General features: G+C 43.9%; 1 protein-coding gene across 2 annotated transcripts in view; it reads right to left on the bottom strand.

Annotated features, from left to right (window-relative positions):
* The window catches only part of CYTH1 (cytohesin 1), a 106,832-nt gene that overhangs the window by 55,024 nt on the left and 24,867 nt on the right, over nucleotides 1-26,941 (bottom strand). The window contains exon 1 of one of the 2 annotated variants that reach the window (XM_055388773.2): nucleotides 6,396-6,655. The exons of the other annotated variant lie outside the window; for it this stretch is intronic. Coding sequence (XP_055244748.1) covers nucleotides 6,396-6,423 — 28 coding nt within the window. The 5' untranslated portion in view covers nucleotides 6,424-6,655. Of the gene's footprint in view, nucleotides 1-6,395; nucleotides 6,656-26,941 lie in introns of those variants that run through there. 2 annotated transcript variants of the gene reach the window in all.

The raw sequence follows: 26,941 nt of genomic DNA, 5'->3' as shown, positions 1-26,941 counted from the left end.
CCTGTAATCCCAGCACTTTGGGAGGCTGAGGCGGGCGGATCATGAGGTCAGGAGATCAAAGACCATCCTGGCTAACACGGTGAAACCCCATCTCTACTAAAAATACAAAAAAAAAAAAAAAAAGTTAGCCGGGCATGGTGGCGGGTGCCTGTAGTCCCAGCTATTCTGGAGGCTGAGGCAGGAGAATGGTGTGAACTCGGGAGGCAGAGCTTGCAGTGAGCCGAGATCACGCCACTGCACTCCAGCCTGGGCGACAGCGAGACTCTGTCTCAAAAAAAAAACAACAGTCACTGTCTCAAAAAAAGAAATTCACTGCATCTTTTTTTAGGTCAGAAATTGAGCTTCCATGATTCCTCCGTAGAGGAAGGAAGAACATGATACAAGTTACTAAATTATTATTATTATTTTTTTGTTTTTGAGATGGAGTCTCGCTCTGTCACCCAGGCTGGAGTGCAGTGGTGCAATCTCAGCTCACTGCAAGCTCCGCCTCCTGGGTTCATGCCATTCTCCTGCCTCAGCCACCCGAGTGGCTGGGACTACAGGCGCCCGCCACCACGCCCGACTAATTTTTTGTATTTTTAGTAGAGATGGGGTTTCACCGTGTTAGCCAGGAAGGTCTCGATCTCCTGACCTTGTGATCTGCCTGCCTCAGCCTCCCAAAGTGCTGGGATTACAGGCGTGAGCCACCGCACCCGGCACGAAATTATTTTCTTAAGGAAGAAGTGAATGTACTAGGGCAAGTCCTCACACACCAGCTGATCTACAGGAAAGCAGAATTTGACTTTTCTGTCTCCATTTTTCCCCTAGTGTATTACCTAGGGCTACAGAATCCACACATCACATAGTCAGGAGAAAAACAAAAAGGTAACTTGGAATATATGAAGGCAGGAGATCAGCATAACTCAACAGTGGCTGTTGAAACTTAAAATCCTGGCTGATTTGGGCTCAGTTTTCAGAGTCCTTCCCAGGAGCCACAGCAACGGCTTTCATTTGCAGAACTGACCAGGGCTAGACTAGATAACTTCTAAGGTACCTCATGGCTTTAAGAGTCTGTGATTTCACTACTGTTAGTGACTCTGTCCCAGGTAACTACTTAATGGCTCCAGCTGTAACACAAAACCCATATGAATTCCCCACAAGTTAAAGTTCTTCTGAAGGTAAACAGGAGAAGATGGTGGCAGTTTTAAGAGTCCTTTTCTAAAAAGGAAATCTCGCCGGGCGCGGTGGTTCACGCCTGTAATCCCAGCACTTTGGGAGGCCAAGGTGGGCGGATCACGAGGTCAGGAGATCGAGACCATCCTGGCTAACACGGTGAAACCCCGTCTCTACTAAAAATACAAAAAATAGCCGGGCGTGGTGGCAGGCGCCTGTAGTCCCAGCTACTTGGGAGGCTGAGGCAGGAGAATGGCGTGAACCCAGGAGGCGGAGCTTGCAGTGAGCTGAGATAGTGCCACTGCACTCCAGCCTGGGCGACAGCGAGACTCTGTCTCAAAAAATAAAAAATAAAAATAAAAATAAAAAGGAAATCTCAGCTGGGCTGAAAACAGAAAGAAAGGCAGAGACAAGAACACTATAAATCCAGTAAAGTTGCCTTTGCAGGATTATCAAAACCCAAGGGAAAAGTGAGAGATGGATACTATTAAAAATTTCCAGAAGGTCTAGCCCACCATCTCTGCTTTAACCAGCAGTAAACTGCATGCAGGTTCTGTCAGCCTGCAGCCACACACAGGTTCCTGCGAACCCTCCTGAAGCACAGGGAGGGGTGGATGAAAACGGGAATCTCTGCTGTTTCCTAGGGCCACTCCTGCTCCAACTCTACCTCCTATCTGCATCTACAGTCCCTGACTTTGTCCTCCCTTCAGCTGACCACGCTGCAGGTTGATAAAGGCTCTTAATGCCCAGACCTGTGCCTACCAAGACCTACGATACCTGCCTTTTCTCTCCACCGATACTGACATCTTAGAAAATTCCACCTGCTGCCTTCCACATCCCTCCTGTCTAATCAGACTTTGGGTCTTGATCCCCCACAGCCAGTCCTGTGCTTTCATATTCCATAATGAAGAGAAAACTTGGGAGGCTACAGAAAGACTCAGATAATGGATAAGGGTCAGCTTTCTTCAGAGGGGCAGAATCCAAGCCCTTGTTTCTATTCACCTTCATTAAGAAGAAAGGGCAGTTCTAATCCTCTGTGTAATACCGTGAGCATTCATCTCTGGTGTACTCAACAGGAAAGCCTATAAAATTCAAACCAGAGTGAATCCTCTTCAAAACTTGTCACAGCAGATGGTGATACAGGTTTCTTGCTATGATGTGTGCTCTGTACAATGCCAAACATGCTCCTGCTTAAAAATAAAGATGTAACCATTTTTGATTCTGCAAAATACAAAATCCATAAGGAAGGGAGTGAGAAATATCTAGGGGGATACGCACTGATAGTTACAGCACCTCAGGTCTTCCTGCAAACACCACAACCTAAGCAACTTGTCCAACTAGAGACTACCACAATCACACGGCATGCATTAAAACATGGGATAGCCGCCCGGCGCGGTGGCTCCCGCCTGTAATCCCAGCACTGTGGGAGGCCGAGGCAGGTAGATCACGAGGTCAAGAGATAGAGGCCATCCTGGCCAACATGGTGAAACCCTGTCTCTACTAAAAATACAAAAATTAGCCGGGTGTGGTGGTACGTTCCTGTAGTCCCTGCTACTCGGGAGGCTGAGGCAGGAGAATCGCTTGAACCCGGGAGGCAGAAGTTGCAGTGAGCCAAGATCATGCCCAGCCTGGCAACAGAGTGAGACTCCATCTCAAAAAAAAAAAAAAAAAAAAAGGATAACGTGGAAAGTTCACGCCAAGGACAGCATTTTAGAAGCAATCTGAAAATCCAGTGTCCCACTGAGGAAGCCTATACTTTATTCTATTTGGCATATTTTCCTACAAATAATACTAGTTTATACACACATGCTATCTTACAGCTTAAAATGTTTTCTCATTTCCACTTTTTTAAATTTTCCAACAAAGCTCAACTGTAACTGTGCATATTTTCTGACAATGAACTATATACACTGTTCTCATCAGTTTACAGGTAAGATAAAGACTCAATGAGTACAAATAATCTACCTCAGGTACACTACTAATAGAGCCCAATTCACATTCAGGTCACCGGCTACATCCTCAGCTCTTTTTTTTTTCTCTTACTGAAATACACAGATTCACTTCAGCTCAGCGTTTACTGAGCATCTGCCATAGGCGCAGCCTGTGCTTGGAGCTGGGATTTAAATAGCTCCAGTCCCTGGCCTGCACAGAAAGTGAAGGCCAGTGGGGACAGGCATGTAAGCCCGTAGCAGCAGCACACCCGGCCACAGCGGCCAAGTGCAGCAAGTACTCACAGAATTCCAGGCGATGCCAAGAGGCTTCAGAGGGGCCAGCCTGTGAGCCAGAACTTGAAGGACCAACGGATACCCCAGATGAACAAGAAGAGAATGGTGTATACCAAGCAAGATAAAGTGTATGGAAGTGACGGAGGCCAGCAACAATGGGCACACCATAGGGCAAGGCCCAGGACAAAGCAGGGCTGAACTGGCACCCTGAAGGGGGCTTAGTGTCTGCCTGTGAAGGGCCTCAGGTCCCACACCAAAGATTTTGGAATCTATCCCAAAGAGATGCCAAAGAGAGCATTCAAAGGCAAATCAAGGCCGGGCACAGTGGTTCACGCCTGTAATCCCAGCACTTTGGGAGGCCAAGGTGAGTGGATCACATGAGGTCAGGAGTTCAACACAAGCCTGGCCAACATGGCGAAACCTCGTCTCTAGAAAAAATACAAAAATTAGCCAGGTGTGGTGGCGTGCACCCGCAGTCCCAGCTACTCAGGAGGCTGAGGCAGGAGAATCGCTTGAACCCGGGAGGCAGAGGTTGCAGTAAGCCGAGATTGCACTCCAGCCTGGGCAACAGAGCGAGACTCTGTCTCAAAAAAAAAAAAAGGCAAATCAAGGGGGACTGACATTAACAAGATTAAATAGCTAAAAATAATAATAACTTATGGCAGTTAAGAAAATAGTGCCCAATTAATTAAACTGGTTAATTCTCACTAACACACATATACAGAATGAAAACTGACGAATGTATGTACCAATGTACCAGGTAAAAAAGGCAGAAAGCTTTTTTTTTTTAGAGACAAAGTCTCGCTCTGTCACCCAGGCTGGAGTGCAGTGGTACGATTTCGGCTCAACGCAACCTCAGCCTCCTGGGTTCAAGCTATTCTCCTGCCTCAGCCTCCAAGTAGCTGGGATTACGGGCTCCTGCCACCACACCCGGCTAATATTTGTATTTTTAGTAGAGACAGGGTTTCACCATGTTGGCTAGGTTGGTCTGGAACTCCTGACCTCAGGTGATCCGCCTGCCTCGGCCTCCCAAAGTGCTGGGATTATCGGTGTGAGCCATCGCGCCCAGCCAGAAAGCAATATTTTTAACCTAAAAATTGTGCGTTTGAGATTAATGCAGCAGAAGAGTCTGACTTCCTTAAAGAATATTTTCAAAAACCCCCACATACCCTTTCTTAGGCATGTTCTTCAGGGCATTAAGTCTAGTTAAAAGCAGCTCTATGGAAAGCACAACTGACTCTTAACTTCTGCCCTCCCCTGGGATCTCAGGGACCTGCCAGAGGAAACTCCATTTGTCCCCCTCCTTTTACACCTACCTAAATGCCACTCTGTCTCTCACGGCAATGTCTAAGGGCATCTATTTTAGCAGTGGTTTAAAGGGCAACACTGCCTTCAGTCCCAAGTGACAACACAAGGAAATACTATGGGAGGGGGTAAGGGAAGCGAAGAAGCACCAGTTCTTTAAGGTTACTTGGTCAAAGCAAAGCTGTTCAGTAATTCTACCTCTAAGCTCCCGGCCCCTAACCTCATGCCCCACCCCCATCACTCCCACTGTTGATTAGGGTAGTTTATGTTGACTTTTGAAGCCTCCAGCATAAAAAGTGACTATTACACAGCACCTCCGGTGGGTCTGAAGCTAGGCTCACCCGGAAGGACCAGAAGCAAGTAAGCGTGAGGGACCATGGCTAGGCCCGGCTCACTCCTGCTGTCCCAGCATAGTCACTAGTGTCCTCTTCCACTCTCAAAAGTGTTCCCTTTGGAACTAGATCTTGGCTAGTGTGGACTCACCTTTCAGTTAGAAAAGCACCAAGCAGGCAGTTCAGCCCTGGCCTGGCACGTGCCCTCACTATTGACCCCTCTTCAGATACAGAATTATCGTTATGGACACCTGTGCATGCTTCCCTCCCAGCGTCCCCCACGCGTGCTGCAGCTTTCAGTGTCGCCCGTGGACACTGTCCAGGATCATTTGCACTTAGAGGTGGGGCTTTCAAATATGTGCTTTATAGTGAACCAGAGTGGGAAAAGCCTAAAGAGGACCCCCAAGTTTTATTACAACTTTCACAAAATCCACTTGAAACATAGCCAGATATTTATTCCAAACTTAAATATATCATACATTACCAGCTACAACCCAGTACACATTTTACTATTTTGTCTTGCAGCATTACAACATCACCATCTGATAAGGTGCCACAATAAAGTACAATAAAACACACACACATCCACAAACACAACTCCTGTGTTGACCCAGGGCTTTAAGACACAGCTCTTCAGCAGAACCTCTTGGGATTTAGAAGGCACAGCTTGTCATCCCATTACTCATAGCTCCACTGTTTACAGTACGGGTGTGGAGCAGATAAAGGAAGTTCTACAGACCCTGCCCTCCCAGGCTTCAAACAGTCCTCACCTAACAACCAAAGGGAGAAGACCACATCGTCTTTCCCCTTAGATACATTTTATTTAATAAAACAAGTACTATTTATCCCAAATCTCACTGGTTCTTTCAATCCGATCTCTAATGTCTTTACTTTTTAGTATCAGATTCTTTCTGGATATTTGTGGAATAACCAGAAGTTCTGACCAACTGTTATTTCGATACAGGAAGTAGACACAATCACCAAGTATGAAGTGGAATCTACCAAGAAACACCCAAGGCGGACCTCTAACGAAAGCAAAGATTGGAGGAGAACCTCTTTGGTTTAAAAACACTGAGTTACCTTAATATCTCTCTCTCTTCTCGCTCTTTCTCTCTCCTCTCTCTCGCTCTCTGACACACACACACACACACACACACCTGAGAGAGCCTCAGCTTCCTAACCACTAAGAGACTATGCAGTCTTTCTCCTGAAAACAGTAAGATAAAAACCAGAGTCTAGGTTGGTCCTTAACTCCTCCCCAAAAGGCTCAGTAAACTATCCTCACAGGATTTCACATACTAATCAAAAGAGATACCTAAAACTCCACTCCATATACCCCAAGCTGCATCAGTCCCGGCCGGGGGCTGCGGCTTTGACTCACCATCCTCCTCTTCGGTTTTAAGGACCATCTTGTTTCCTTACAGCGGGACACGAAAAGTCCGTTCTGTGCTTCCAGGAGAGCGGTAACTTACTGGGAGCCAAGTTTTCCTGTGGGGTCTGACTGGGAGGGGCCGGGTATACCTGTGAAGCTGTCCAGCCACTAGGGCAGCTCAGAGCTGCTTCCTGAACAGACAGGCAATGGCTGGCTGCACGCCTGGGCCAATCAACCTCCAGCCTCCAAAGAAGCGGCACTCCCAGTCCGTGCCACCACCCAGTTCCTGAAGTCGAGCTCAAGCACCTTCCGAGTGTGTTAACCATCTGCTTCCCTGAAAGCAATCTTACACTGGAGTCAAACTAGTTTAGTAGCCACACTTCTAGTCTTTTCTCAAACTCAACCAAAGTCATAGCCAGGGCTCACTGCTGTTTTTCTCTTCACTTTCAAGTACAGTTGTCCCTTGGTATCCAAGAGGGACTGGTGCCAGGAACTCCCATGGACACCAAAACCCACGGATGCTTGAGTCCTTAATTATTTGCACATAAGCTACACACATCCACTCATATACTTTAAATCATCTCTAGATTACTTCTAATACCAAATACAATGTAACTGCTATGTAAACAGCTGTTATGCTATATTGTTTAAAGAAAATGAAAAGAAAAAAGTCTGTATGTATTCAGTACAGCTGTGACCTTTTTTTTATTTTCCAAATATTTTCCATCCACAATAGGTTAAATCCATGGATGGGGAGCCCATGGAAAGCCGACTACATTTTCTTAAAATGGAATCATTAAAATCCCTGGTCCCATCACAATGAGATAATAGCCCATTTCCCAAGAGCATGACTAAGAGATCGTAATCATTACAGCATGTTATGAGGTCACAGGCTAAAAGCAGAAAGCAGATATTAGAGGCAAAAAAAAAAAAAAAAAAAAAAATCCAAGGGCCAAACTCCCAATCTAAGTTCAGTTTCATCTCCATTGTGATTTCTAATATGCTGCACCCAAAGATTCTTGCCTGCACAGTCCTATCATGTTCATGACACATATTCATTGTTGAAGATTAGAAAATAGTAACAAGGAAAAAAAACACCTTAATCCTATCACCAAGAGATAGCCATTGATGACATTTTGGTAGACATTTTCCAGACTTTTGTTATAAGTATTATATATATTCTCTCTCTCTTCTATAGATACACACACACACACACACACACACACGATATTTTATATGTCGTTTTATAGCTACTTATTTTTACTTATAACATTTTTTCATGACTGTAAATGGACATCTATCACATTTATTATTCTTCTCAGTCTAGACATAATATTTAACCAGTCCCATATTGTAAGACTTCTAAGTGATTTCCAATTTTTCTATATCTCAATACACGTGTGCACACGTTTTGGCACATCTCTTTAATTATCTCCATAGAAAAAAATTCTCACAAGTAGAACTGCTGGATCCAGATATAGCTTCCCACCGCATCATCGTAATAGATAACATTTATTACATGCTTACTCTGTGCCTAGCTTGATGTGACCTAACTCATCTAATCCTGAAAACATCCCATGGGGTGAGTGTCCTCGCCATCCCCAGATCACAGATGAGGATGCTAGCACCCAGAGACGTTGCACGGCTTGCCAAAGCACGAGACCTGGCTGCAGAGCCCACCCTCTGCACCCTGCTCTCTGCTGGACTACCAAACCCCTCTCCTATTAGTCTTAGTTGTAAATGCAAACACCTGCAGCAGCTTTGCAGGAAGTGCTAGACTTTGGCCAAGTCTCACTGGGGAGCTGGGAACACACACATCTACAGCAAGACAACAGGGCGCTGTCTCCAGTCAGACTCTGAAGGTGCTGACATGACTCCAGGGCAAAGACTTCATCACATTCTCTTCTTTCTTGCCTAATAACAGTTGAATAAATACATATGCATATATTTTAAAAAAAAAACACTTCGTTTTGTAGAGGCAATTAATATAAACCCAACGTGTCACCTTTTGGTTTAGTATGTCAAAATCACAGTTGTAAGTCCCACCCTGCACCATTTCAAAACCTATGTTTAATGATTCCCAAACAGCATTTCCATCTTCCGGTATCAGGTCTGATTCACAGCCAGTGATCCCAACTTGTAAGAGGGCAGGTCACTTCTATTTTCTCCCTACTGTCAAATGGTATAGCGTTTCTCTGGAATAGACACGCAAAGGCAGAAAAGCTGGTCATGAGGCCTGAGTACTTAAAGCTTTCACAGATGCTGCCAAAGTGCTTGCCACGTCCCTGATGGGACCAAACTTAACTTCTGCCAGTTAGACAGTAGGAAACGGTTTCTCGTTGTTGTTGGTCATTTGCACTGACCTGATTACTGATGATGCTGATTATCTTTTCGTAAGTTTGAGGTATTTCCTCTTTCGTGAATTGCTTTTTCAAAGCCTTTGCCCACTTTTCTATTGCTTATCATTTTTTAAATGATTTGTAAATTACAAATCCTTTGTATGAAATGTTACAAACATTTTGTCATAACCAGTCACTTGTTTTTAAAAAGTTTTTACAAAGAAAGTTGTATCTTTTGTCTTATCTGTTTCGTTCAACATTCACTGAGCACACTAAGTGCCAGCCACTAGTGAGACATCAGAGGACTAAAGAGACAAAATGCCTGCCCTCGTGGCATCTCCACTCTATCGAGATGGGAAAGGTGGCGAAACAAGTAAGTAAAATATGCAGTATGTCAGCAAGTAAGTACTGCGGAGTGGGGGAAGTGGAAGTGCAGTCAGGGAAGGCCTCTGCTGAGAAGGGCCAGGAGGCTACTGTGGCTGGAGCAGGAAGAACAGTGTAGGGAGGAGTGGAAGATATGGTCGCAGAGGTGAGGAGGGTGGTAGGCGAACTACATGGGGCCTTGGCAGCTATTTTAAGGACTCTGGTTTCCATTCTGGGTGAGATGCATAGCTGCTGCCAGGGTTCTGAGCAACAGAGCATTTTGTGGCTTCCTTTGTAACAAGACCACTCTGGCTGTGGGGAAGAACAGACTGGAGACAGCCAGCACAGGAGCTGGAGACCAGTTGGGGGGCTGCTATAGTCATCCAGGTGAGACGGGTTGGCGGCTTACTTGATAAAAGTGGCCATATTCTTGCTATATTTACTTTCAGGGTACAGCCAAGGATGTCCCAATGGAGTCCACGTGAGGTGTAAAAGAGAGAAGTCAAGGGTGACTCCGAGCTTTCTGGCCTGGCAAGTGAAAGAATGGAGCTGCTATCTTCTTTTTTTTTTTTTTTTCTGAGACTGAGTCTCGCTCTGTCGCCCAGGCTGAAGCGCAGTGGCGCGATCTCGGCTCACTGCAACCTCCGCCTACTGGGTTCAAGCAATTCTCCTGCCTCAGCCTCCCGAGTGGCTGGGATTACAGGTGCCTGCCACCATGCTGAGCTAATTTTTGTACTTTTAGTAGAGACGGGGTTTCACCATGTTGGCCAGGCTGGTCTCGAACTCCTAACCTCAAATGATCCACCCGCCTCGGCCTCCCAAAGTGCTGAGATTACAGGCGTGAGCCATTGCACCAGGCCTGGAGCTATCTTCTGATATGCTGCCAACCAGGTCCCCCGTCTCCACTCCCCACAGCCTCTGCCTTAAAGGCCCCATCATTCCTTCCACCCACCCATGGCCTCACAGGTCCCCTGCTCCTCCAGACCTTGTGACTTTGAGCTTCTGCTCCCACTATTCAATGCCTCATTCTTGTTATACTTCCAGTTCACATTCTCAAAAGAGGGACTCTGACTGGCTCGTTTAATAGCCATCATCCCTATTGGGCACAGCAGGCCACCTCATAGGCTCCTGGCCAGGCAGCGTCCCTTAAAGCTGGAAGCATGGCAAGGCATACCTGGCTCAACACCACACTGTCATCTCTAGTACAACAATTACCACTGTTTGTTAAAAAAGGAAATAATGAATCTCATGTCTCCAATTCCTTAAAATAGACATTTAACCACTGCATCACCAAATTGTATATTTCACTCACTCATAAGTGACCATATAATTTATCATCCATATTGAGATATTTTTGAGATTGCAAATGGGTACTACTAATAATTACATCAGCCAGTCAGCATAAACTGGGATTGTCTCTGGGAAACTAAAACATATAATAACCCAACTCATGAGGCATATCTATAACATCAATCCCAAACAGAGTGTTAGATTACTACGTATTTATTTAAATGGAAGCTTTTAAAAAGTTTCAAAGTACACTTTAAAATAACTAAAAAAATAATGGCACATTACAAAACCAGAACAATAATCTAGGGCCTCAGAGCAGTGTCTGAACAAATGATATCAGAAACATACAGGAGCTAGCACAGGCCCTATGAAAAGCAATAAATCAACAAAGTAGAAGAAAACACTCGTTCGTCATTCACATTAAAAAGCACACATTAGGGCATTCTGATGCAAGTGTTGTTGATTCAAGACATTCTATATTTTTAATTAATAAATCCCTTAAATAGATTTTAGCCTCACCCCCTCCAGCAATAGATTAGGTGGGAATACACAAGCATGTAATGGTCTAAAATGTTTCAAAACTAGGCTGGGAGTTGTGGTTCATGTCTGTAATCCCAGCACTTTGGGAGGCCAAGGTGGGAGGACTGCTTGAAGCCAGGAGTTCAAGACCAACCTGGGCAACAAAGCAAGATCCTATTTCTACAAAAAAATTAAATAAATGACAGTAGAAAAAAATACGTGAATATTTATATAATATTCTAGGGAAGGTTTGTTTTTTGAAAGCATAATACCCGTATCAATCATTATCCCAGAGACAGAAACATTCCTGGAGTGGGAGTGTGGAGAAAGGTAAGATAGGCACCACCTATAAAAGTGAGGGCAGAGTTTAGAGAGGACACCAAGGAGTAATAAAGCCCCCCAGACTAGCAACAGGGGCAGCCCCCATCACTGCTACGTCAAGACGGGGTGCGAGGGCATCATACTGCTGCTAAAAGTGGCAAATGGGAGCTCTCTGGCAAGAGCGTCGGTAGAGGATTCAGCAAGCCTCAGTTACCAGCAGGAGAGAATCACCTTGACTTCACTCTTCTCTCACCCTCCCGTCTCCTGGTCAAACCCAACCAGGAACCACACTCCCTCCAGGACAGCCTCCGGCAGACAGCAGGATGGAGCGAACAGGAAGTAGAGCCGGAGGCAAAAGGAAGGTGTCGGGTGCAACCCTCAAGCCAGATCATGGGGGCCAGGTCTCCCACTGTCAGGAAAAGGAATTTGGAAACATGAAAAGGGGGAAGGTTAGAAAGAACCCAAGGGTTGGAATGGAATTGAAGGAGCCGGTATGTTTAACGGTTGCATTATGTATATGTTGTTACTTACTTAACCACTTCTACTGTTGGGCATTAATCTTTTTCTTTCCTTATATCCTGTAAAATGCTGCAACATCCTTGTAACCTTTGCCTCCTCAGCTCCTACTAGTTCCTTAGGCTAAATTTCTCTACGTGGGCTTAAGAGCTGGTCAAAAGATACGAACTACTTTAAGGCTCACTATACAACCGCTATGAAACTGATTTCCAAAATAACTGTTTTCATTTACCAGCTGTCTTCTAACATGCTGCCCTGCTGGGCCAGTGGCTCATGCCTGTAATCCCAGCCCTTTAGGAGGCTGAGGTGAGAGGACTGACTGAGCCCAGGAGTTTGAGACTAGCCTGGGAGAGAAGGTGAGACCCTGTCTCTACAAAAAATGTAAAAATTAGCTGGGCGTGGTGACACATGTCTGTGGTCCCAGCTACTTGGGAGGCTGAGGCAGGAAGATCGCTTGAATCTGCAAGGTTGAAGCTACAGTGAGCTATGATTGTGCTGCTGCACTCCAGCCTAGGCAAGAGTGAGACCCTGTTTCAAAAATAAATAGGCCGGGTGTGCTGGCTCACGCCTGTAATTCCAGCACTTTGGGAGGACGAGGCGGGTGGATCACTTGAAGTCAGGAGTTTGAGGCCAGCCTAGCCGACATGGTGAAACCCTGTCTCTACTAAAAATACAAACGTTAGCTGGGCGTGGTGGTGGGTGCACCTGTAATCCCAGCTACTCGGGAGGCTGAGGCAGGAGAATCACTTGAACCTGGGAGGCAGAGGTTGCAGTGAGCTGAGATGGTGCCACTGCACTCCAGCCTGGGAGACTCCATCTCAATAAATAAATAAATAAATAAGTAAAATAAAAAATAAAGTGCTAGCCTAGCCACAGCTAAATGCACAGTGTGGATTATCATTTAAAACACATGCCAACTAGACAGACATAATGTAGTATTTTAATGTCTACGCTTCTGTGGTGTGGTGGTGTCAGAGCTTCTGTTGTATTTATTTAGTGTGGGCATTTGTCCTGTGAGTTACTTAAAAGTATTCCTTGGCACTTAAAAAAAGTAATTGGAAAATGTTGCGTAACTATTTTTGTAGAGACAGAAAGATGTCTATGTTATACTGTTAAATGAAAAAATCATGTAACAAAAATGCATAGACTATAAAAATGAAAAAAGAAATAAGCCAGGAAGAATATATACTAAACACATTAACAATCATTATCTCTGGGCGGTGGGATGGTAGAGAATTCTCCCATCATCTCCGTCCACTCACCAGCCCCTCCTTCTCTGTCCTCGTCCACAGTACACCAGACTCCACACTGGTCTCCAGCCAGCAGTCTTACTTTCCAGCTTCGCTCCCGTGTCATGGCCTCTGAAGCTGTCTACCTAACACAAATCCCAAATCTCAAATCCCTGAAACATGCCCAAATCCTAAACGTTGTGAGTGCCAACATGACACTCAAAGGAAATGCTCACTGGAGCATTTTGGATTTCCAGTTTTCAGGTTAGGGATGCTCTGGCAAGTACAATGCAGGTACTCCAAAATCCAAAAAATACTGAAATCTAGAACACGTCTGGTTCCAAGCATTTCAGATAAGAAATACTCAACCCATAGTCCTTTTTGATAGCAGCCTATTCTTGTTTCATTCATTTAATATCTGAGACTAAGTATATACTTTTTAAAGCTTTCTTCTACATGTCCCATGACCTGTTTCCTTAAACTATTTGCTCTTTTGCTTGCTAACACTGAAGATTTTCCTTAAGTCTCTAGCAAGCATAGTCTATTTCTTCTCATTTAAGACTGACACACTAATAACCTGGTTAAAAGCTGTGTGGTAGGCATGGCCTACAGATTGATGTGTGGCAATGTAATATGATAAGGCAGTAATGTGTAGAGACCCCACATGTGGGGCTCTGTAGCTTATTTTTGCTTAGACTAGTTACCCAAAGAAGTATTCTCCAATCCCCTACCTGGGCTGTGTGGAGTGTAAAACTCACCACCGGAATTGTGGGGGCTACACTGAGGAAGAAAGGATGGGAATCTCACAGTTAAATATACAGACTTTTTCGGTGCTGCTTCTTGGTTGGTATTTTTTAAAATAAATATAAATTTTCACTCGCTCTCTGTATCTTCACAGCCTTCTTCAGAAATTAAACCTTCATGTTTACCAGAAGTGCAAGAGAAACTGCCTTGCTGCAGGAGATGGAGAGGAGACCTGGAAATCTTAACTGCCACAATGAACACTTTCAAACCACCCTCGTTTCCTTATCTCCATTCTCAGAGGTGCTGGGTACCCTGCAGCCTTTCTGGAATTTGGGGGTAAATCATTCTGCTTCCTGGTATCCTCTCTCTGCAGCTTAGACCTTTCCTAACAAGCTGCCAAATGGGAGACAGCTTAGGGCATACAATCATGCAAGTGTCCTCCAAAGTCCCGAAGAACATCTGCAAGGTGGGGTGGAGCATAACAAAGACTTCTCCAGCCTCTGCAGGCAGAAATCCAGACACCTGGACACACTGCACAATTCTTTCAAAGATTCCTTCTACTTTGGTTACCTAAAAAACATAGAGGTATACTATTTTTGTGTATAGACATAAATGCATCTATTAGACCTTGGGGGAAAAAAGAGTTGATGACAAAGGATATATGTAATGTGTCAACAAGAATTCAAAGAACTTGCCATTCCTTGACATAGGCTTACCTTGTACCTAGCAAAGCAAGCTATGGGATTTCTGATCACATTTGCTAGTACATACCTTCATGACGCAGACTTGTTAGCACTTTTGTTACCAAAAGAAAAACTCAAAACCGATTAGATGTCAAAAAAAAAAAAAAAAAAGAAAGAAAACCTAAACCATATCCTTTGTTTTATGTACACAATTTGCATTTACTTCAATTTTTGCCTAAGGACCAGTAACGCTTGCAAGAAAAAAAATAAGAGAGGTATGCATCACAAAGACTGATCTTATTTAGTTTCTATCAAGAAAATCCATGATCAGTTCCATAACTTGCCACAAAACTGAAAAACTGTGTGGTTTTGAGTATGTACATTTTGGGGATTTTTCTTTCTGAGAAGGGGGTCAAGAGCATTGGTCACATGCTCAGAGAGGACCCTTGAGCCAGGACTGCAGTCTCCTGTGCACCGTGGAGCCTGGGAGCATTGGGAAGACCTCGAAGGACTCTGGTTCAAGTACTTGCCACTTTCTGGAAGCAAAAGAACAGTGCCCCTTCAGGACCCACCATCGCCAACCTCACCACAGCCCTCGGAGGCATCTGGAAACATGTCAAAAAGACTTTGGAAAGTATTAATTTGACATATTCATGATGATAAAGTAAACAGAAACAACTTCCTCCATAAAGACAAAGCAGAAACAGCACAATTTACAAGCGAGAAAGAATAAGAAGAAACCTGAAATTGAAATCAACTTCACACTACTCCTAGAAGTGGTTGCTACAGTAGTTTTAAACGCCCTTTAAAATAAAGTCAAAAATACTGAATGTCATAAATTCCATCTGTGCTGCCCTCTGCTGGCTACATGAAAAGATTGTTAAAAGACTGACATAGAAATTGCACCAAAAAATTCCATTACCTGGCCGGGCGCAGTGGCTCACCCCTGTAATCCCGGCACTTTGGGAGGCCGAGGCGGGTTGGATCACAAGGTCAAGAGATCGAGACCATCTTGGCCAACATGGTGAAACCCCGTCTCTACAAAAATTAGCCGGGCATGGTGGCAGGCACCTGTAGTCCCAGCTATTCGGGAGGCTGAGGCAAGAGAATTGCTTCAATCCAGGAGGCAGAGGTTGCAGTGAGCCGACATTGTGCTACTGCACTCCAGCCTGCCAACAGAGTGAGACTCTGTCTCAAAAAAAAGAAAAAAAAATTCCATTACCTTTTGAACATATATAGGGAGCGGAGAGGCAATTCACGTTCTACCCAGCGCATGTGCCAGTTCCTATGTGCATATTCACCAGTACTTATTTCCTGAAAGGGCTTTGTTAATATCAACATTGGTTTGCCCTTTGTCCACACACACTGGCTAATTTGAGAGATAGTGATAATAGGCTTCTACTATACAGGCAGACATAGGCAAAAAACTATATACACAATAAATAATAAGTAACATGCTAGAAAGTGATGGGTGCTATGGGGAAAAGAGAAGTATGTGGCAGGGGGTGCGGCCAGGTATTGTTAAGTTTTAAATAAGACGGTCAGAACAGGCATCACTGCAAAGATAAAATTTAAACCTCAGTTACTTCTTCCTCAACTCCTCCAAAAAAATATTCAGGATTCTCTTTTCTAAAATTCTGAGGTATACAAAATACATTTATATTCTTCTCTGAACCTCCTCTATTCCTCACCATGTAGACTAATGAAATTATACAACACCTGCAAGATTTTATTACAAAGACCACTTTCCCACAAGGAGACCTGAGCTCCAAGACCCACAGTGACAGTGTGGCAACCAAGTTTCCTACTTCCTCTGTCTTCTTAGGATAAAGTATCACTACATGGTAACCTGAGATTCTCTTACTTTCCATCTGAAAGAGCCTAACACATTTAGAATGCCGATTCTCCCATTTTCTAGCTGCTCTTCACATATTGATTTACTCATCAGAGTAATAATTTAAAAGGCCAGGCGTGATGGCTCGTGCCTATAATCTCAGCACTTTGGAAGGCTGAGGTGAGAGGATCACTTGAGCCCAGGAGTTCGAGACCAGCCTAGGCAACATAAACAGACTCCATCTCTACAGAAACCTAAAAAATTAGCTGGGTGTGGTGGTGCGTGCCTGTAGTCTCAGCTACTTCAGAGGGCGAGGCAGGTGATGACCACCTGGGCTGAGGAGGTCAAGGCTGCAGTGAGCTGTCATCACCCCACTGCACTCCAGTCTTCGTGACAGAGTCAGACTCTGTCTCAAAAATAATAATAATAAAAGTGTACACTGATTTATTAAAAAAAGATTTGACTCTTTACCATGTGTTCATTCTAAATGATGTCTGTTGAACTGTGCCAAGCACTATGTTAGCCAAGAGCTAGACCTACAAAGGTCAAGAGAACAAAGTATCTCCCCCTTCAAAACACAAGAGTTCATTGGAGGACACAGGTAATGGCAGCGCCAAAAAACAAAAAACAAAAAACAAAAAACAAAAAAAAACTACATGGCATGCTAAGGATCAGGCTCTGAAGGCCCAGAGTATGCCAGGCTCGTAGAGTAAGAATAGAAAAAGTCCCTGGGAGGGGTGGGAAGATAGTGGCACAGGTATACTAACGAGGGGAGTGACTTTTAAGAAAATGCACACTCTCAGCAGCATTCTCTGGTATTTAGGAAGAGATCTGGGGAGACTCAAATACCGCACTGCGGTCCCAATCTTGAAGGATCTAGAGGTCAACATTTGCGGGGAGGAGGCACTGTCTGGGAGAGGCAGGGCATTTTTAGAGAATACTATTCAGTGATTTTAGCATATTCACAAAGTTAGGCAACCACCACCACTATCTAATTCTAGAACATTTTCATCATCCCCAAAAGAAAACCCCATACCCCATAGGAGTCACCCCCATTCCCGCATCCCCAAACCCCTGACAAGCACTAATCTACTTTCTGCCTCCACAGATCTGCCTAATACATGGCCTTGTGTGACTGGTTTCTTTCACCTGGCACAATGTTTTCTATGTTCAGCCATGTTGCAGCCATGTGTCAGAACTTCATTCCTTTTTATGACTAAAGAATCTTCCCTTGTAGGGACAGACTTCATCTTCTTTACCCATTCATGAGCTGATGGTATCTGGTTGTTTCCACTTTCGGGTTCTTATGAAAACTGCTGCTATAAGCACGTAAAATTTTGTGTTGTATAGGATCTTTAAAACTATATCTATGTTCCACTTTGATTAAAATAAATTTCACAGTATTTTTGGCCCTTGAGTCCCTATGCTCGGGTCCACTCTCACATTGTGGAGTGTACTTTCATTTTCAATAAATCTCTGTTTTTGTTGCTTCATTCAAAAAAATAAAATAAAATAAATTTCACAATATTTTCTACTTTTCTGAACCCTACCCATTATTCAAAGTCCAGCTCTGCAGCCTCCTCCCATCACATGGCTCTCTCACTGTCCGCCACTGCACCCCACACACAGGAAACAAACTAAAGATGCTGACCCACATTTGTGGTAAGTTTCACCTCTAAACATTCTCTGATTCTGAGAGCTACGAGTCCTATCATCAAAAATGAAAACTCTCTATGGAACCAGCTTGGCGTGGTTTTACTGGATCACTGAGTAGTCATGCCAGGTGTCCCGTCAGCTGGTGTAAGTACTGATCATCCTGCTGTGTGATTAACAAATAGTTTCAACACAGTCCTGGGTCAAGGGAAAATGTTTACACATCCAACAGGCCCAGGTTACTGTAGGGGACAACAATGCCTAGGTTATCAGGAAAGCTCACTGTTTAACTGGATTAAAGGAATAAATTATAAGCACCAGCCATTTAATGATAAATACAATTGATCTTTCTAGTACTTTTATTACTTGAGAGAATACAGGAGAATTGTCTGAAGAAGGGGGTAAGGGAGACTATTCAATTAATTCATTGGGTTTTCTGTATACTTCTAAACCAAATTCAGTTAGGAATTTTTACCAAAAAATTCCAGCCTTAATTCAAGGATGTTTATGAAAGCAAAGTTCTCTGATCAAATAAGAGTAAGTAAAAACGGGTGGGCGGGAGGAGTGTGCTTGCTTTTGTCCCTTGTTGCTTTGGAGATCTACTTTGATACAGGAGCACTGCAGATCCCCTTCCTGTTTCCTTTGCTCTCCTGCCTTACTAATTATACATCACCCCTTCCTTGCAAAACCACAAGACCAAATGTTACAAGTTACAAAATTGGTGTACTCCACCCATCCTTTACTCAGCTGACACAGAGCAAACTGAACCAGCGCGGTCCTGCCACAGCCTTGAAGACGGAACCATCACATGACATAAGAGCTTGCGAGAAGGGCCCAACACACCCACATACTGTGTGAGGCAGAGCAAAGGTGGCAGCAGATAGGACCACCAAGGTCAGCCAGTCCAAACTTCTTGATACCTGTTATTGATTTAAAAACAAACTAGGCCAGGCATACTGGCTCAGACCTGTAATCCCAGCACTTTGGGAGGCCAAGGTGGGAGGATCACTTGAGCCCTAAAGTCTGAGACCAGCCAGCACTTTGGGAGGCGAAGGCAGGCAGATTACCTGTGGTCAGGAGTTCAAGAGCAGCCTGGTCAACATGGCGAAACCCCATCTCCACTAAAAATATAAAAATCAGCCAGGCGTGGTGGTAGGCACCTGTAATCCCAGCTACTCGGGAGGCTGAGACAGGAGAATTGCTTGAACCCAGGAGTCAGAGGTTGCAGTGAGCAGAGATTGTGCCATTGCACCCCAGTCTGGGCGACAGATTGAGACTCCATCCCCCCCTACAAAAAAAATTTTTTAATTAGCCAAGTTTGGTGGGTGTGCCTGTGGTCCCAGCTACTCAGGAGATTGAGGTGGGAGGATCGCTTGAGCCCAGGAGGTCAAGGCTGCAGTAAGCTATGATCATGCCATTATATTCCAGCCTGGGTGACAAATTGAGATCCCTGTCTCAAAAAAATAATAATAACAAATAAAAATAAAAAAATAAAAAACCTAACTAAGCAGAAACCATTGTTTAAAATCTGTCTTGCTTTAGACAGGTGGTTTCAGAAAAAAAGAACTCTAAAACAATCTATTTTTGAAGTGTTTTTTTTCCCAAGATTTTCTCCAAGCTTTTACTTAATACATTTTCAGATGTTTATCTGCCCTAAAAAAAATTCCCTTACAGTTCAAAAAATATTCCTAACAGGTTTAGAAGCAGTCCTCAAATTGCAGAAGCTACTATTACCCAAAGAAATACCAAGTGCTCCTAAAATAATACCACATACTTATTCCACAAAATATTTCTTAGCCTGCTCCCTCTGGGTCTGAAAAGGATAGCAAATCAATGGCCAGGGGGTGAGAATATGCTTCTCCACGTGCCCAGAAGGAAGGGAACATGAGATATGGGTGCACCGAGTGGCATCAGCTACGGGAAGCTCATGTGGCATCCAGGCAAGTAATTCAGTGGCCTCCACTAGCACATCAGCAGCAGAGATGCAGAAAAACAGATTACTTCAAGATGCGTTTTGGAAGTAGAATAAACAGTACTACTAATGAACTGGATAGGGAAAACAAGAAAAAGGGAAGGCTGATATCAAAACATTCAAAACATTTGATGGGAACACCTATGTGAGCGGATATGCTATTTCTCAGGTGGGGTGAATAGAGAGGGACACAGCACCAGGGGCTCTACTGTGGCCATGCCAACTGTGAGAGACCCTGTAGGTATCCCCCGGGAGATGTCAAATGTGGCACTGGGATGTCACAGCCTGAAGTTTAGGGGCAGGAAGAGGGCTAAGCTATAGTTGATTCTTGCTATTCAAAGTAGTTATTGTTTAAAAAGTTGTTGCTGTTGCCGGGCACAGTGGCTCATGCCTGTAATCCCAGCACTTTGGGAGGCCTAGGCGGGTGGATCACGAGGTCAGAGTTCGAGACCAGCCTGGCCAGCATGGTGAAACCCCATCTCTATGAAAAATACAAAAATTAGATGGGTGCGGTGGCGGGCGCCTGTAATCCCAGCTACTCAGGAGGCTGAGGCAGGGAGTATTGCTTGAACCCGGGAGGCGGAGGTTGCAGTGAGCTGAGATCACACCACTGCACTCCAGACTGGGCGAGAGAGCGAGACTCCATCTCAAAAAAAAACAAAAAAAACAAAAAAAAAAACATAGTCATTGCTAACACTCAATTGGAAAAGACTAAACCGTTGCTCCTAGGGGAAATACAGGTTAGGTTCCTACAGACCTCTGGTCACACTTTTGTCAACTGAACAATACATAACCTTGTTTATATGGGTTTCTGTTTAAAGATGGCTTATTTAATATATATTGTTGTGTTTTGTTTTGTTTAAGACAGGGTCTCACTCTGTCACCCAGGCTGGAGTCCAGTGGTGACATCCTGGCTCACTGCAACCTCTACCTCCCAGACTCAAGCAATCCTCCCAACCTTAGCCACCTGAATAGCTGGAACCATGGGCGCACGGGGGGAGGGGGGGGACATGGGCTCTATTTTTAGTAGACACAGGGTTTCGTCGTGTTGCCCAGGCTGGTCTCAAACCCCTGGGCTCAAGCAATCCACCTGCCTCAGCCTCCCACAGTGCTGGGATTACAGATGTGAGCCACCATGCCCAGCCAACTGTTGATTCATTAACATTGAACTCATGGCCAACAGCACTGTAACTCATTCCTGAGCAAAGCTTCGCTAACATACTGTATTTTCTCCATAAGGCACATCATGGCCTCTTGTACTTAGGAACAATAGACAGAAATTCAGCATTATGATTAGGGGCCATTTTAAAGAGCAAGTCACCAGCAAAGGCACAAAAATACAAAAAAAAAAAAAAAATGTAATGCTAAATAGACCACATAAAGGTCATTTGTTTACAGTATGAGGGCTGAAACAAGAAATCAGTCACCTTGTTTCACAGTGGCTGGAAATGTGTACACTGAGAAAACTGCATTTTTCACTGCTCTGTGAATGTCCAGAAATGACCACGAAAGGACTACCTTTGGACCGATTTGCGGGTTACAAATAAGCTTTAGTGAGTAGGAAAATTCATGAATACAAAATCCACAAATAACAAGGATTGACTGCATAAACGAAGAAGGAATCAGAGTACAGGTATCTCTCTGCTATTGATTATATCAAATGATAATTTCATCTTTTTAGTTTTTTGTTTTGTTTTGTTTTGTTTTGAGACGGAGTCTCACTGTGTCACCCAGGCTGGAGTGCAGTGGCATGATCTCGGCTCACTGCAACCCCGGCTAATTGTTTTGTATTTTTAGTAGAGACAGGGTTTCACCATGTTGGCCAGGCTGGTTTCGAACCCCTGATCTCAAATGATCTGCCTGCCACGGCCTCCCAAAGTGCTGGGATAACAGGCGTGAGCCACCGCGCCCGGCCTCAAATGATAATTTCAAATAGTCTAGTTCAAAGATCCTATTACTGGGAAAGAAACGGAGAAATTTAACCTATTTTACTAATTTGCAACATATTTCCTAGATGTTTGAAATAAGGACTCCTCCATCTCCCTCTCTTCGCCAGTTACAAGGCTGATCATATGATCTCCACGTTCAGATTTCTTTTTCTATTTCTAGTAGGTTTAGAGCTTGTGAGGAAAAAGGGAAATGTTAGTTATTACTCTTTTCCACTGTAAAGGAGTTTTTTAATATGCATTTTTATAGAGATTTTCATAGAAATTACCTTTAAAAAGTACCTAATTGGAGTAAAATCTCTACTATCAATAAAGAGTACCAGGGCTACAGGGATAAACGATGCTGCTGATCATCTCAGACAGGACAGACAGCTTCTTTTTTTTTGAGACGGAGTCTTGCTCCGTCACCCAGGCTGGAGTGTAGTGGTGTGATCTCAGCTCACCACAACCTCCGTCTCCTGGGTTCAAGTGATTCTCCTGCCTCAGCTTCCCGAGTAACTGAGACTACAGGTGCGCGCCACCACACACAGCTAATTTTTGTATTTTTAGTAGAGACAGGGTTTCATTATTGGCCAGGCTGGCCGCAAACTCCTGAGCTCATGATCCACCCGCCTCAGCCTCCCAATGTGCTGAGATTACAGGCGTGAGCCACTGCACCTGGCCAAGACAGAGAACTTCAACAACGTATTTCCATTTATAATCTTAACCATGTAAATATAAGTAAGGTCACACACCTCATATCACAATGTGATTATACAGATTAAATACGATACTGAAAATGTTAAAATGCCTAATTAAATACAAAGCCATAGGTAGTACTATATAACACATGAATTTTGTTGTTGTTGTTTAGTTCAAGACTAGTCCTGCCAAGACATTCATAATCTTGGGAAACAGGACACACGAGAACACATAAAGCAAGAAAAAGTACACTCAGGATTACCAAATCTCCCCCAAAGGTTTACTCTTCCTTTTCCCAAAGTCTTAAGGCACATGTATGAGTGAGTGTAGGACAGGGTGGGAGAGGGGCACCAGAGTCACCAGGAACATGAGGACAATCAGAGGCAAGGCTCTCATGCCACCCCAGCACAGCTAACAGACTGTTAATAAATGGTCAGGCTGGGCGTGGTTGCTCATGCCTTCAATCCTAGCACTTTGGGAGGCTGAGGTGGGAGAATCGCTTGAGGCCAGGAGTTCTAGACCAGCCTGGGCAATATAGTGAGACCCTATCTCTAATTTAATTATAAGGAAAAAAGAAAGAAAAAATAAAAACAAGTCACAAGGCCGGTGCCACCGGCAAGTGCCAAACCTCCCCAGAAGACTCATGCTCTTGGCCAGGCAGTGGCTCATGCCTGTTATCCCAACACTTTCGGGAGGATCACTTGAGCCCAGGAGTTTGAGACCAGCCTGAGCAACATGGTCAGACCTTATCTCTACTTAATAAATAAATAAATAAATAAATAAAGATAACAACAAAGAATCGGAGGGCTGCTGACATCCCTAATTACATGGGGTTTGCGCACTGCCCTTAGGGAATCTAACAGTAGATTATAAACATTAACTGAGCAGTAATAACAGTTAGGACAGAAGACAGTGTATAATAAGGTACTAAATGGACTAAACAGGTGATTTGCCATACTCCAATTATGAAAACACCAACTTCTGCAAACTTTAATTACTTTTAACTCCTGCCATCTATCTCATCTGGGGACATAAATCACTGATTCTTTAGAGTAACCTTTAATTAAAATCTTAGTTCCAAAGTATGTTGTCTAGTCTAGTACTCCAAACACCAAAAAACCCTTGCAGAATTGTTCTAAAATGATTTTTTAAATAATCCCTTAAAAACATATGGAGTCCCCCACCTCACCCCTTTTTTAAAATGATTCACCACTGAGTGGTAATGACATCATCACTCTGGCGTACTGCAAACACCTGGCTGATGACACGCTAGGATCCTCTCCTCCAGATACACGTGGAGTAGGGAGGGAGGGTCAAAGTGGCCGTTGTGTGAAGCTATGTCACACTGTGTGTCAGGACTGTCGTGGACAAAGCGACTGGCTACTGAGAAGCAGCGCATCTAGATAAACTCGGAAAGGAAAGGCATGCGTGTGATGCTGACAGAACTTTCCAAGAGCAACTGTCTTCTCTGATCTGCCATGCTTCAAAAACAAACCCTCTTACGCAGATTTGCCCACCCATAAGAGTTTATACTTCTAGTTTTTACATGACTTTCCCTCAATTTTAAGGAAATAGAAAATTGTGGGGTTTTTTGTTTTCTTTTTTTTTTTGAGACAGGGTCTCACTGTGTTGCCCAGGCTGGAGTGCAGTGGTGCAATCTTGGCTCACTGCAGCCTCAACCTCCCTGGTTTAAGCAATCCTCCCACCTTAGCCTCCCAAGTAGCTGGGACCACAGGTGTGCACCAACGTGCCAAACTAATTTTTTTCTTTTTTATTTGTAGAGACAGAGGTCACTATGTTGCCCAGGCTGGTCTCAAATTCCTGGGCTCAAGCGATCCTCCTACCTCAACCTCAAAAAATGCTACGATTACAGGTGTGAGCCATCATGCCCAGCCCAAAATTGTGATTTTTAGTACAAGAATATAAAATAAATTTTTGCATTTAGTTTGTGACTGAAGTTTTATGTCACTTTTTTAAGGTAAATCCAGTTTTTTTTAAATTTATGCAAAATAACATACTTATAAAAATCTTTAACTGATTTGCATATTATACTTATGTTAAATAAAAGCTCTTCTAAGACTTATTTTGAAACTAGTTACATATCATTTGTACATTCCATTCCTAACTAACCTCTATTATATTTTATATATAATAAAACATTTTTAAGGGGAAAATGGTCTGTCACACAATCCAGCCATTCCATGTGTAGGTATAACCCAAGAGAAGTGAAAACATATCCACATAATGACTCATACATGAATGTTCCCAGCAGTTTTATACACAATAGCCCAAATCTGGAAACAACTCATATGTTCATCAACAGGTGAAGAGACCAAAAACGTGGTGCAGCCATACAGTGGAACATTACTCAGCAATGAAAAGGAACAACTGATACCCCCAACAATGAATCTCAAACATAATATTATTTATTTATTTATTTGTTTTGAGACAGAGTCTAGCTCTGTCACCCAGGCTGGAGTGCAATAGCGCAATCTCAGCTCACTGCAGCCTCCACCTCCCGGGTTCAAGCAATTCTCCTGCCTCCACCTCCAGAGTAGCTTTCTGTATTTTTAGCAGAGACAGCCATGTTGGCCAGACTGGTCTCGAACTCCTGATCTCAAGTGATCCGCTCGCCTCGGCCTCCCAAAGTGCTGGGATTACAGGCGTGAGCCACCACGCCCAGCCTCAAACACATCATTCTGAGTAAAAGCCAGACATGTATGATGTTGGCAGTGGATTAAAAAAAAAAAAAAAAAAAGGAAAGAAAGCCAGACACAGAATACACATTGTAACACTGTATGATTTCACTTACATAAAATTCTAGGAAATACAAACTCATCTATAGTCACAAAAACCAGATCAGTGGTTGCCTGGGGCTGGGGTAGAGGGAGGAATGGACAGCAAAAGGACATGAAGCGGCGGCCAGGCTCGGTGGCAGCACTTTGGGAGGCTGAGGCAGGAGGACTGCTTAAGCCCAGAAGCTCAAGACCAGTCTGGGCAACATAAATAAACAATTAGCTGGGCATGGTGGTGCAAGCCTGTAGTCCCAGCTACTTGGGAGGCTGAGGTGGAAGGACTGCTTGAGCCCAAGAGGTTGAGGTTGCAGTGAGCTGTGTTCATGCCACCGCACTCCAGCCTGGGAGAAAGAGCAAGACACTGTCTCAAAAAAAAAAAAACAAAAAAAGAAAAACAAAACAAAAAGGGCTATGAAGCATCTTTTTCAGGTGAAGAAAATATTGTGCTTTATTGTGATAGTGGTTTCACTGGTGTACAAAACTGTTGAATATATCCCATCAAATTGTACACTATTTATTTATTTATTTATTTTATTTTTTAAATTTTTTTGAGACAGAGTCTTGCTGTGTCACCTAGGCTGGAGTGCAGCGGCATGATCTCAGCTCACTGCAACCGTCGCACCCTGGGTTCAAGCGATTCTTGTGCCACGGCCACCCTAGTAGCTGGGATTACAGGCGCCCACCACCACACCCAGCTAATTTTTGTATTTTCAGTAGACACAGGGTTTCACCATGTTGGCCAGGCTGGTTTTGAACACCTGACCTCAAGTGATCCACTCACCTCGGCCTCTCGAAGTGCTGGGATTACAGGCATGAGCCACCGCGCCCAGCCAAACTGTACACTTTAAATGGATACCATTTATTCCATGTAAATTATACCTCAATAATTTTTTTAAAACAAGGAGAAGGAACCTGAAAAGTCTGCAGCAAATAGATAAATGGAAATTAATGTGCTCATCATCACCAATTAAAGGTGCTGAAAATGTCAGTTAGTACCCCTAGTTTGCTACTGAGGCTATTTGAAGTCCTTCACAGAACTGAGTGACACAGTGAGACCCCATCTAAAAAACAAAAAAGAATTTAAAAATCTGTCTATTCAAAACTAAATCATTATTTGAGTGGACTCATCTTCAAAAGTCTTTAACACATTTTGGGGACACAGATGTCTATTAGAAAATACCACTGGGGTGAGAGGATCACTTGAGCCCAGGAAGTCAAGGCTGCAGTGAGCTATGATCATGCCACTGCACTCCAGCCTCGGTGACAGAGCAAGATCTCATTTAAAAAAAAAAAGCCTTCATAATCACCAGGAGACACAAGGATGCTGAGAGGTTAGGAACACAAAGTTCAACCACTGGCCTATATTCCAATAAACATAGCAAAAATTAGACTAAGATTATTCACAAGGCGGAATTTCAAGGTTTGAATTTTCTTTTTTTTCTTTTTTTTCTTTTTTTTCTTGAGATGGAGTCTCGCTCTGTCGCCCAGGCTTCCTGGGTTCACGCCATTCTCCTGCCTCAGCCTCCTGAGTAGATGGGACTACAGACGCCCGCCACCATACCCAGCTAATTTTTTCATACTTTTAGTAGAGACAAGGTTTCACTGTGTTAGCCAGGATGGTTTTGATCTCCTGACCTCGTGATCCACCTGCCTCGGCCTCCCAAAGTGCT

This window comes from Gorilla gorilla, chromosome 4, assembly GCF_029281585.2.
Source record: "Gorilla gorilla gorilla isolate KB3781 chromosome 4, NHGRI_mGorGor1-v2.1_pri, whole genome shotgun sequence".
Lineage (NCBI taxonomy): Eukaryota > Metazoa > Chordata > Mammalia > Primates > Hominidae > Gorilla > Gorilla gorilla.
Note: the sequence above shows the minus strand (reverse complement) of the source record. Positions and strands in the feature narration are given on the sequence as shown.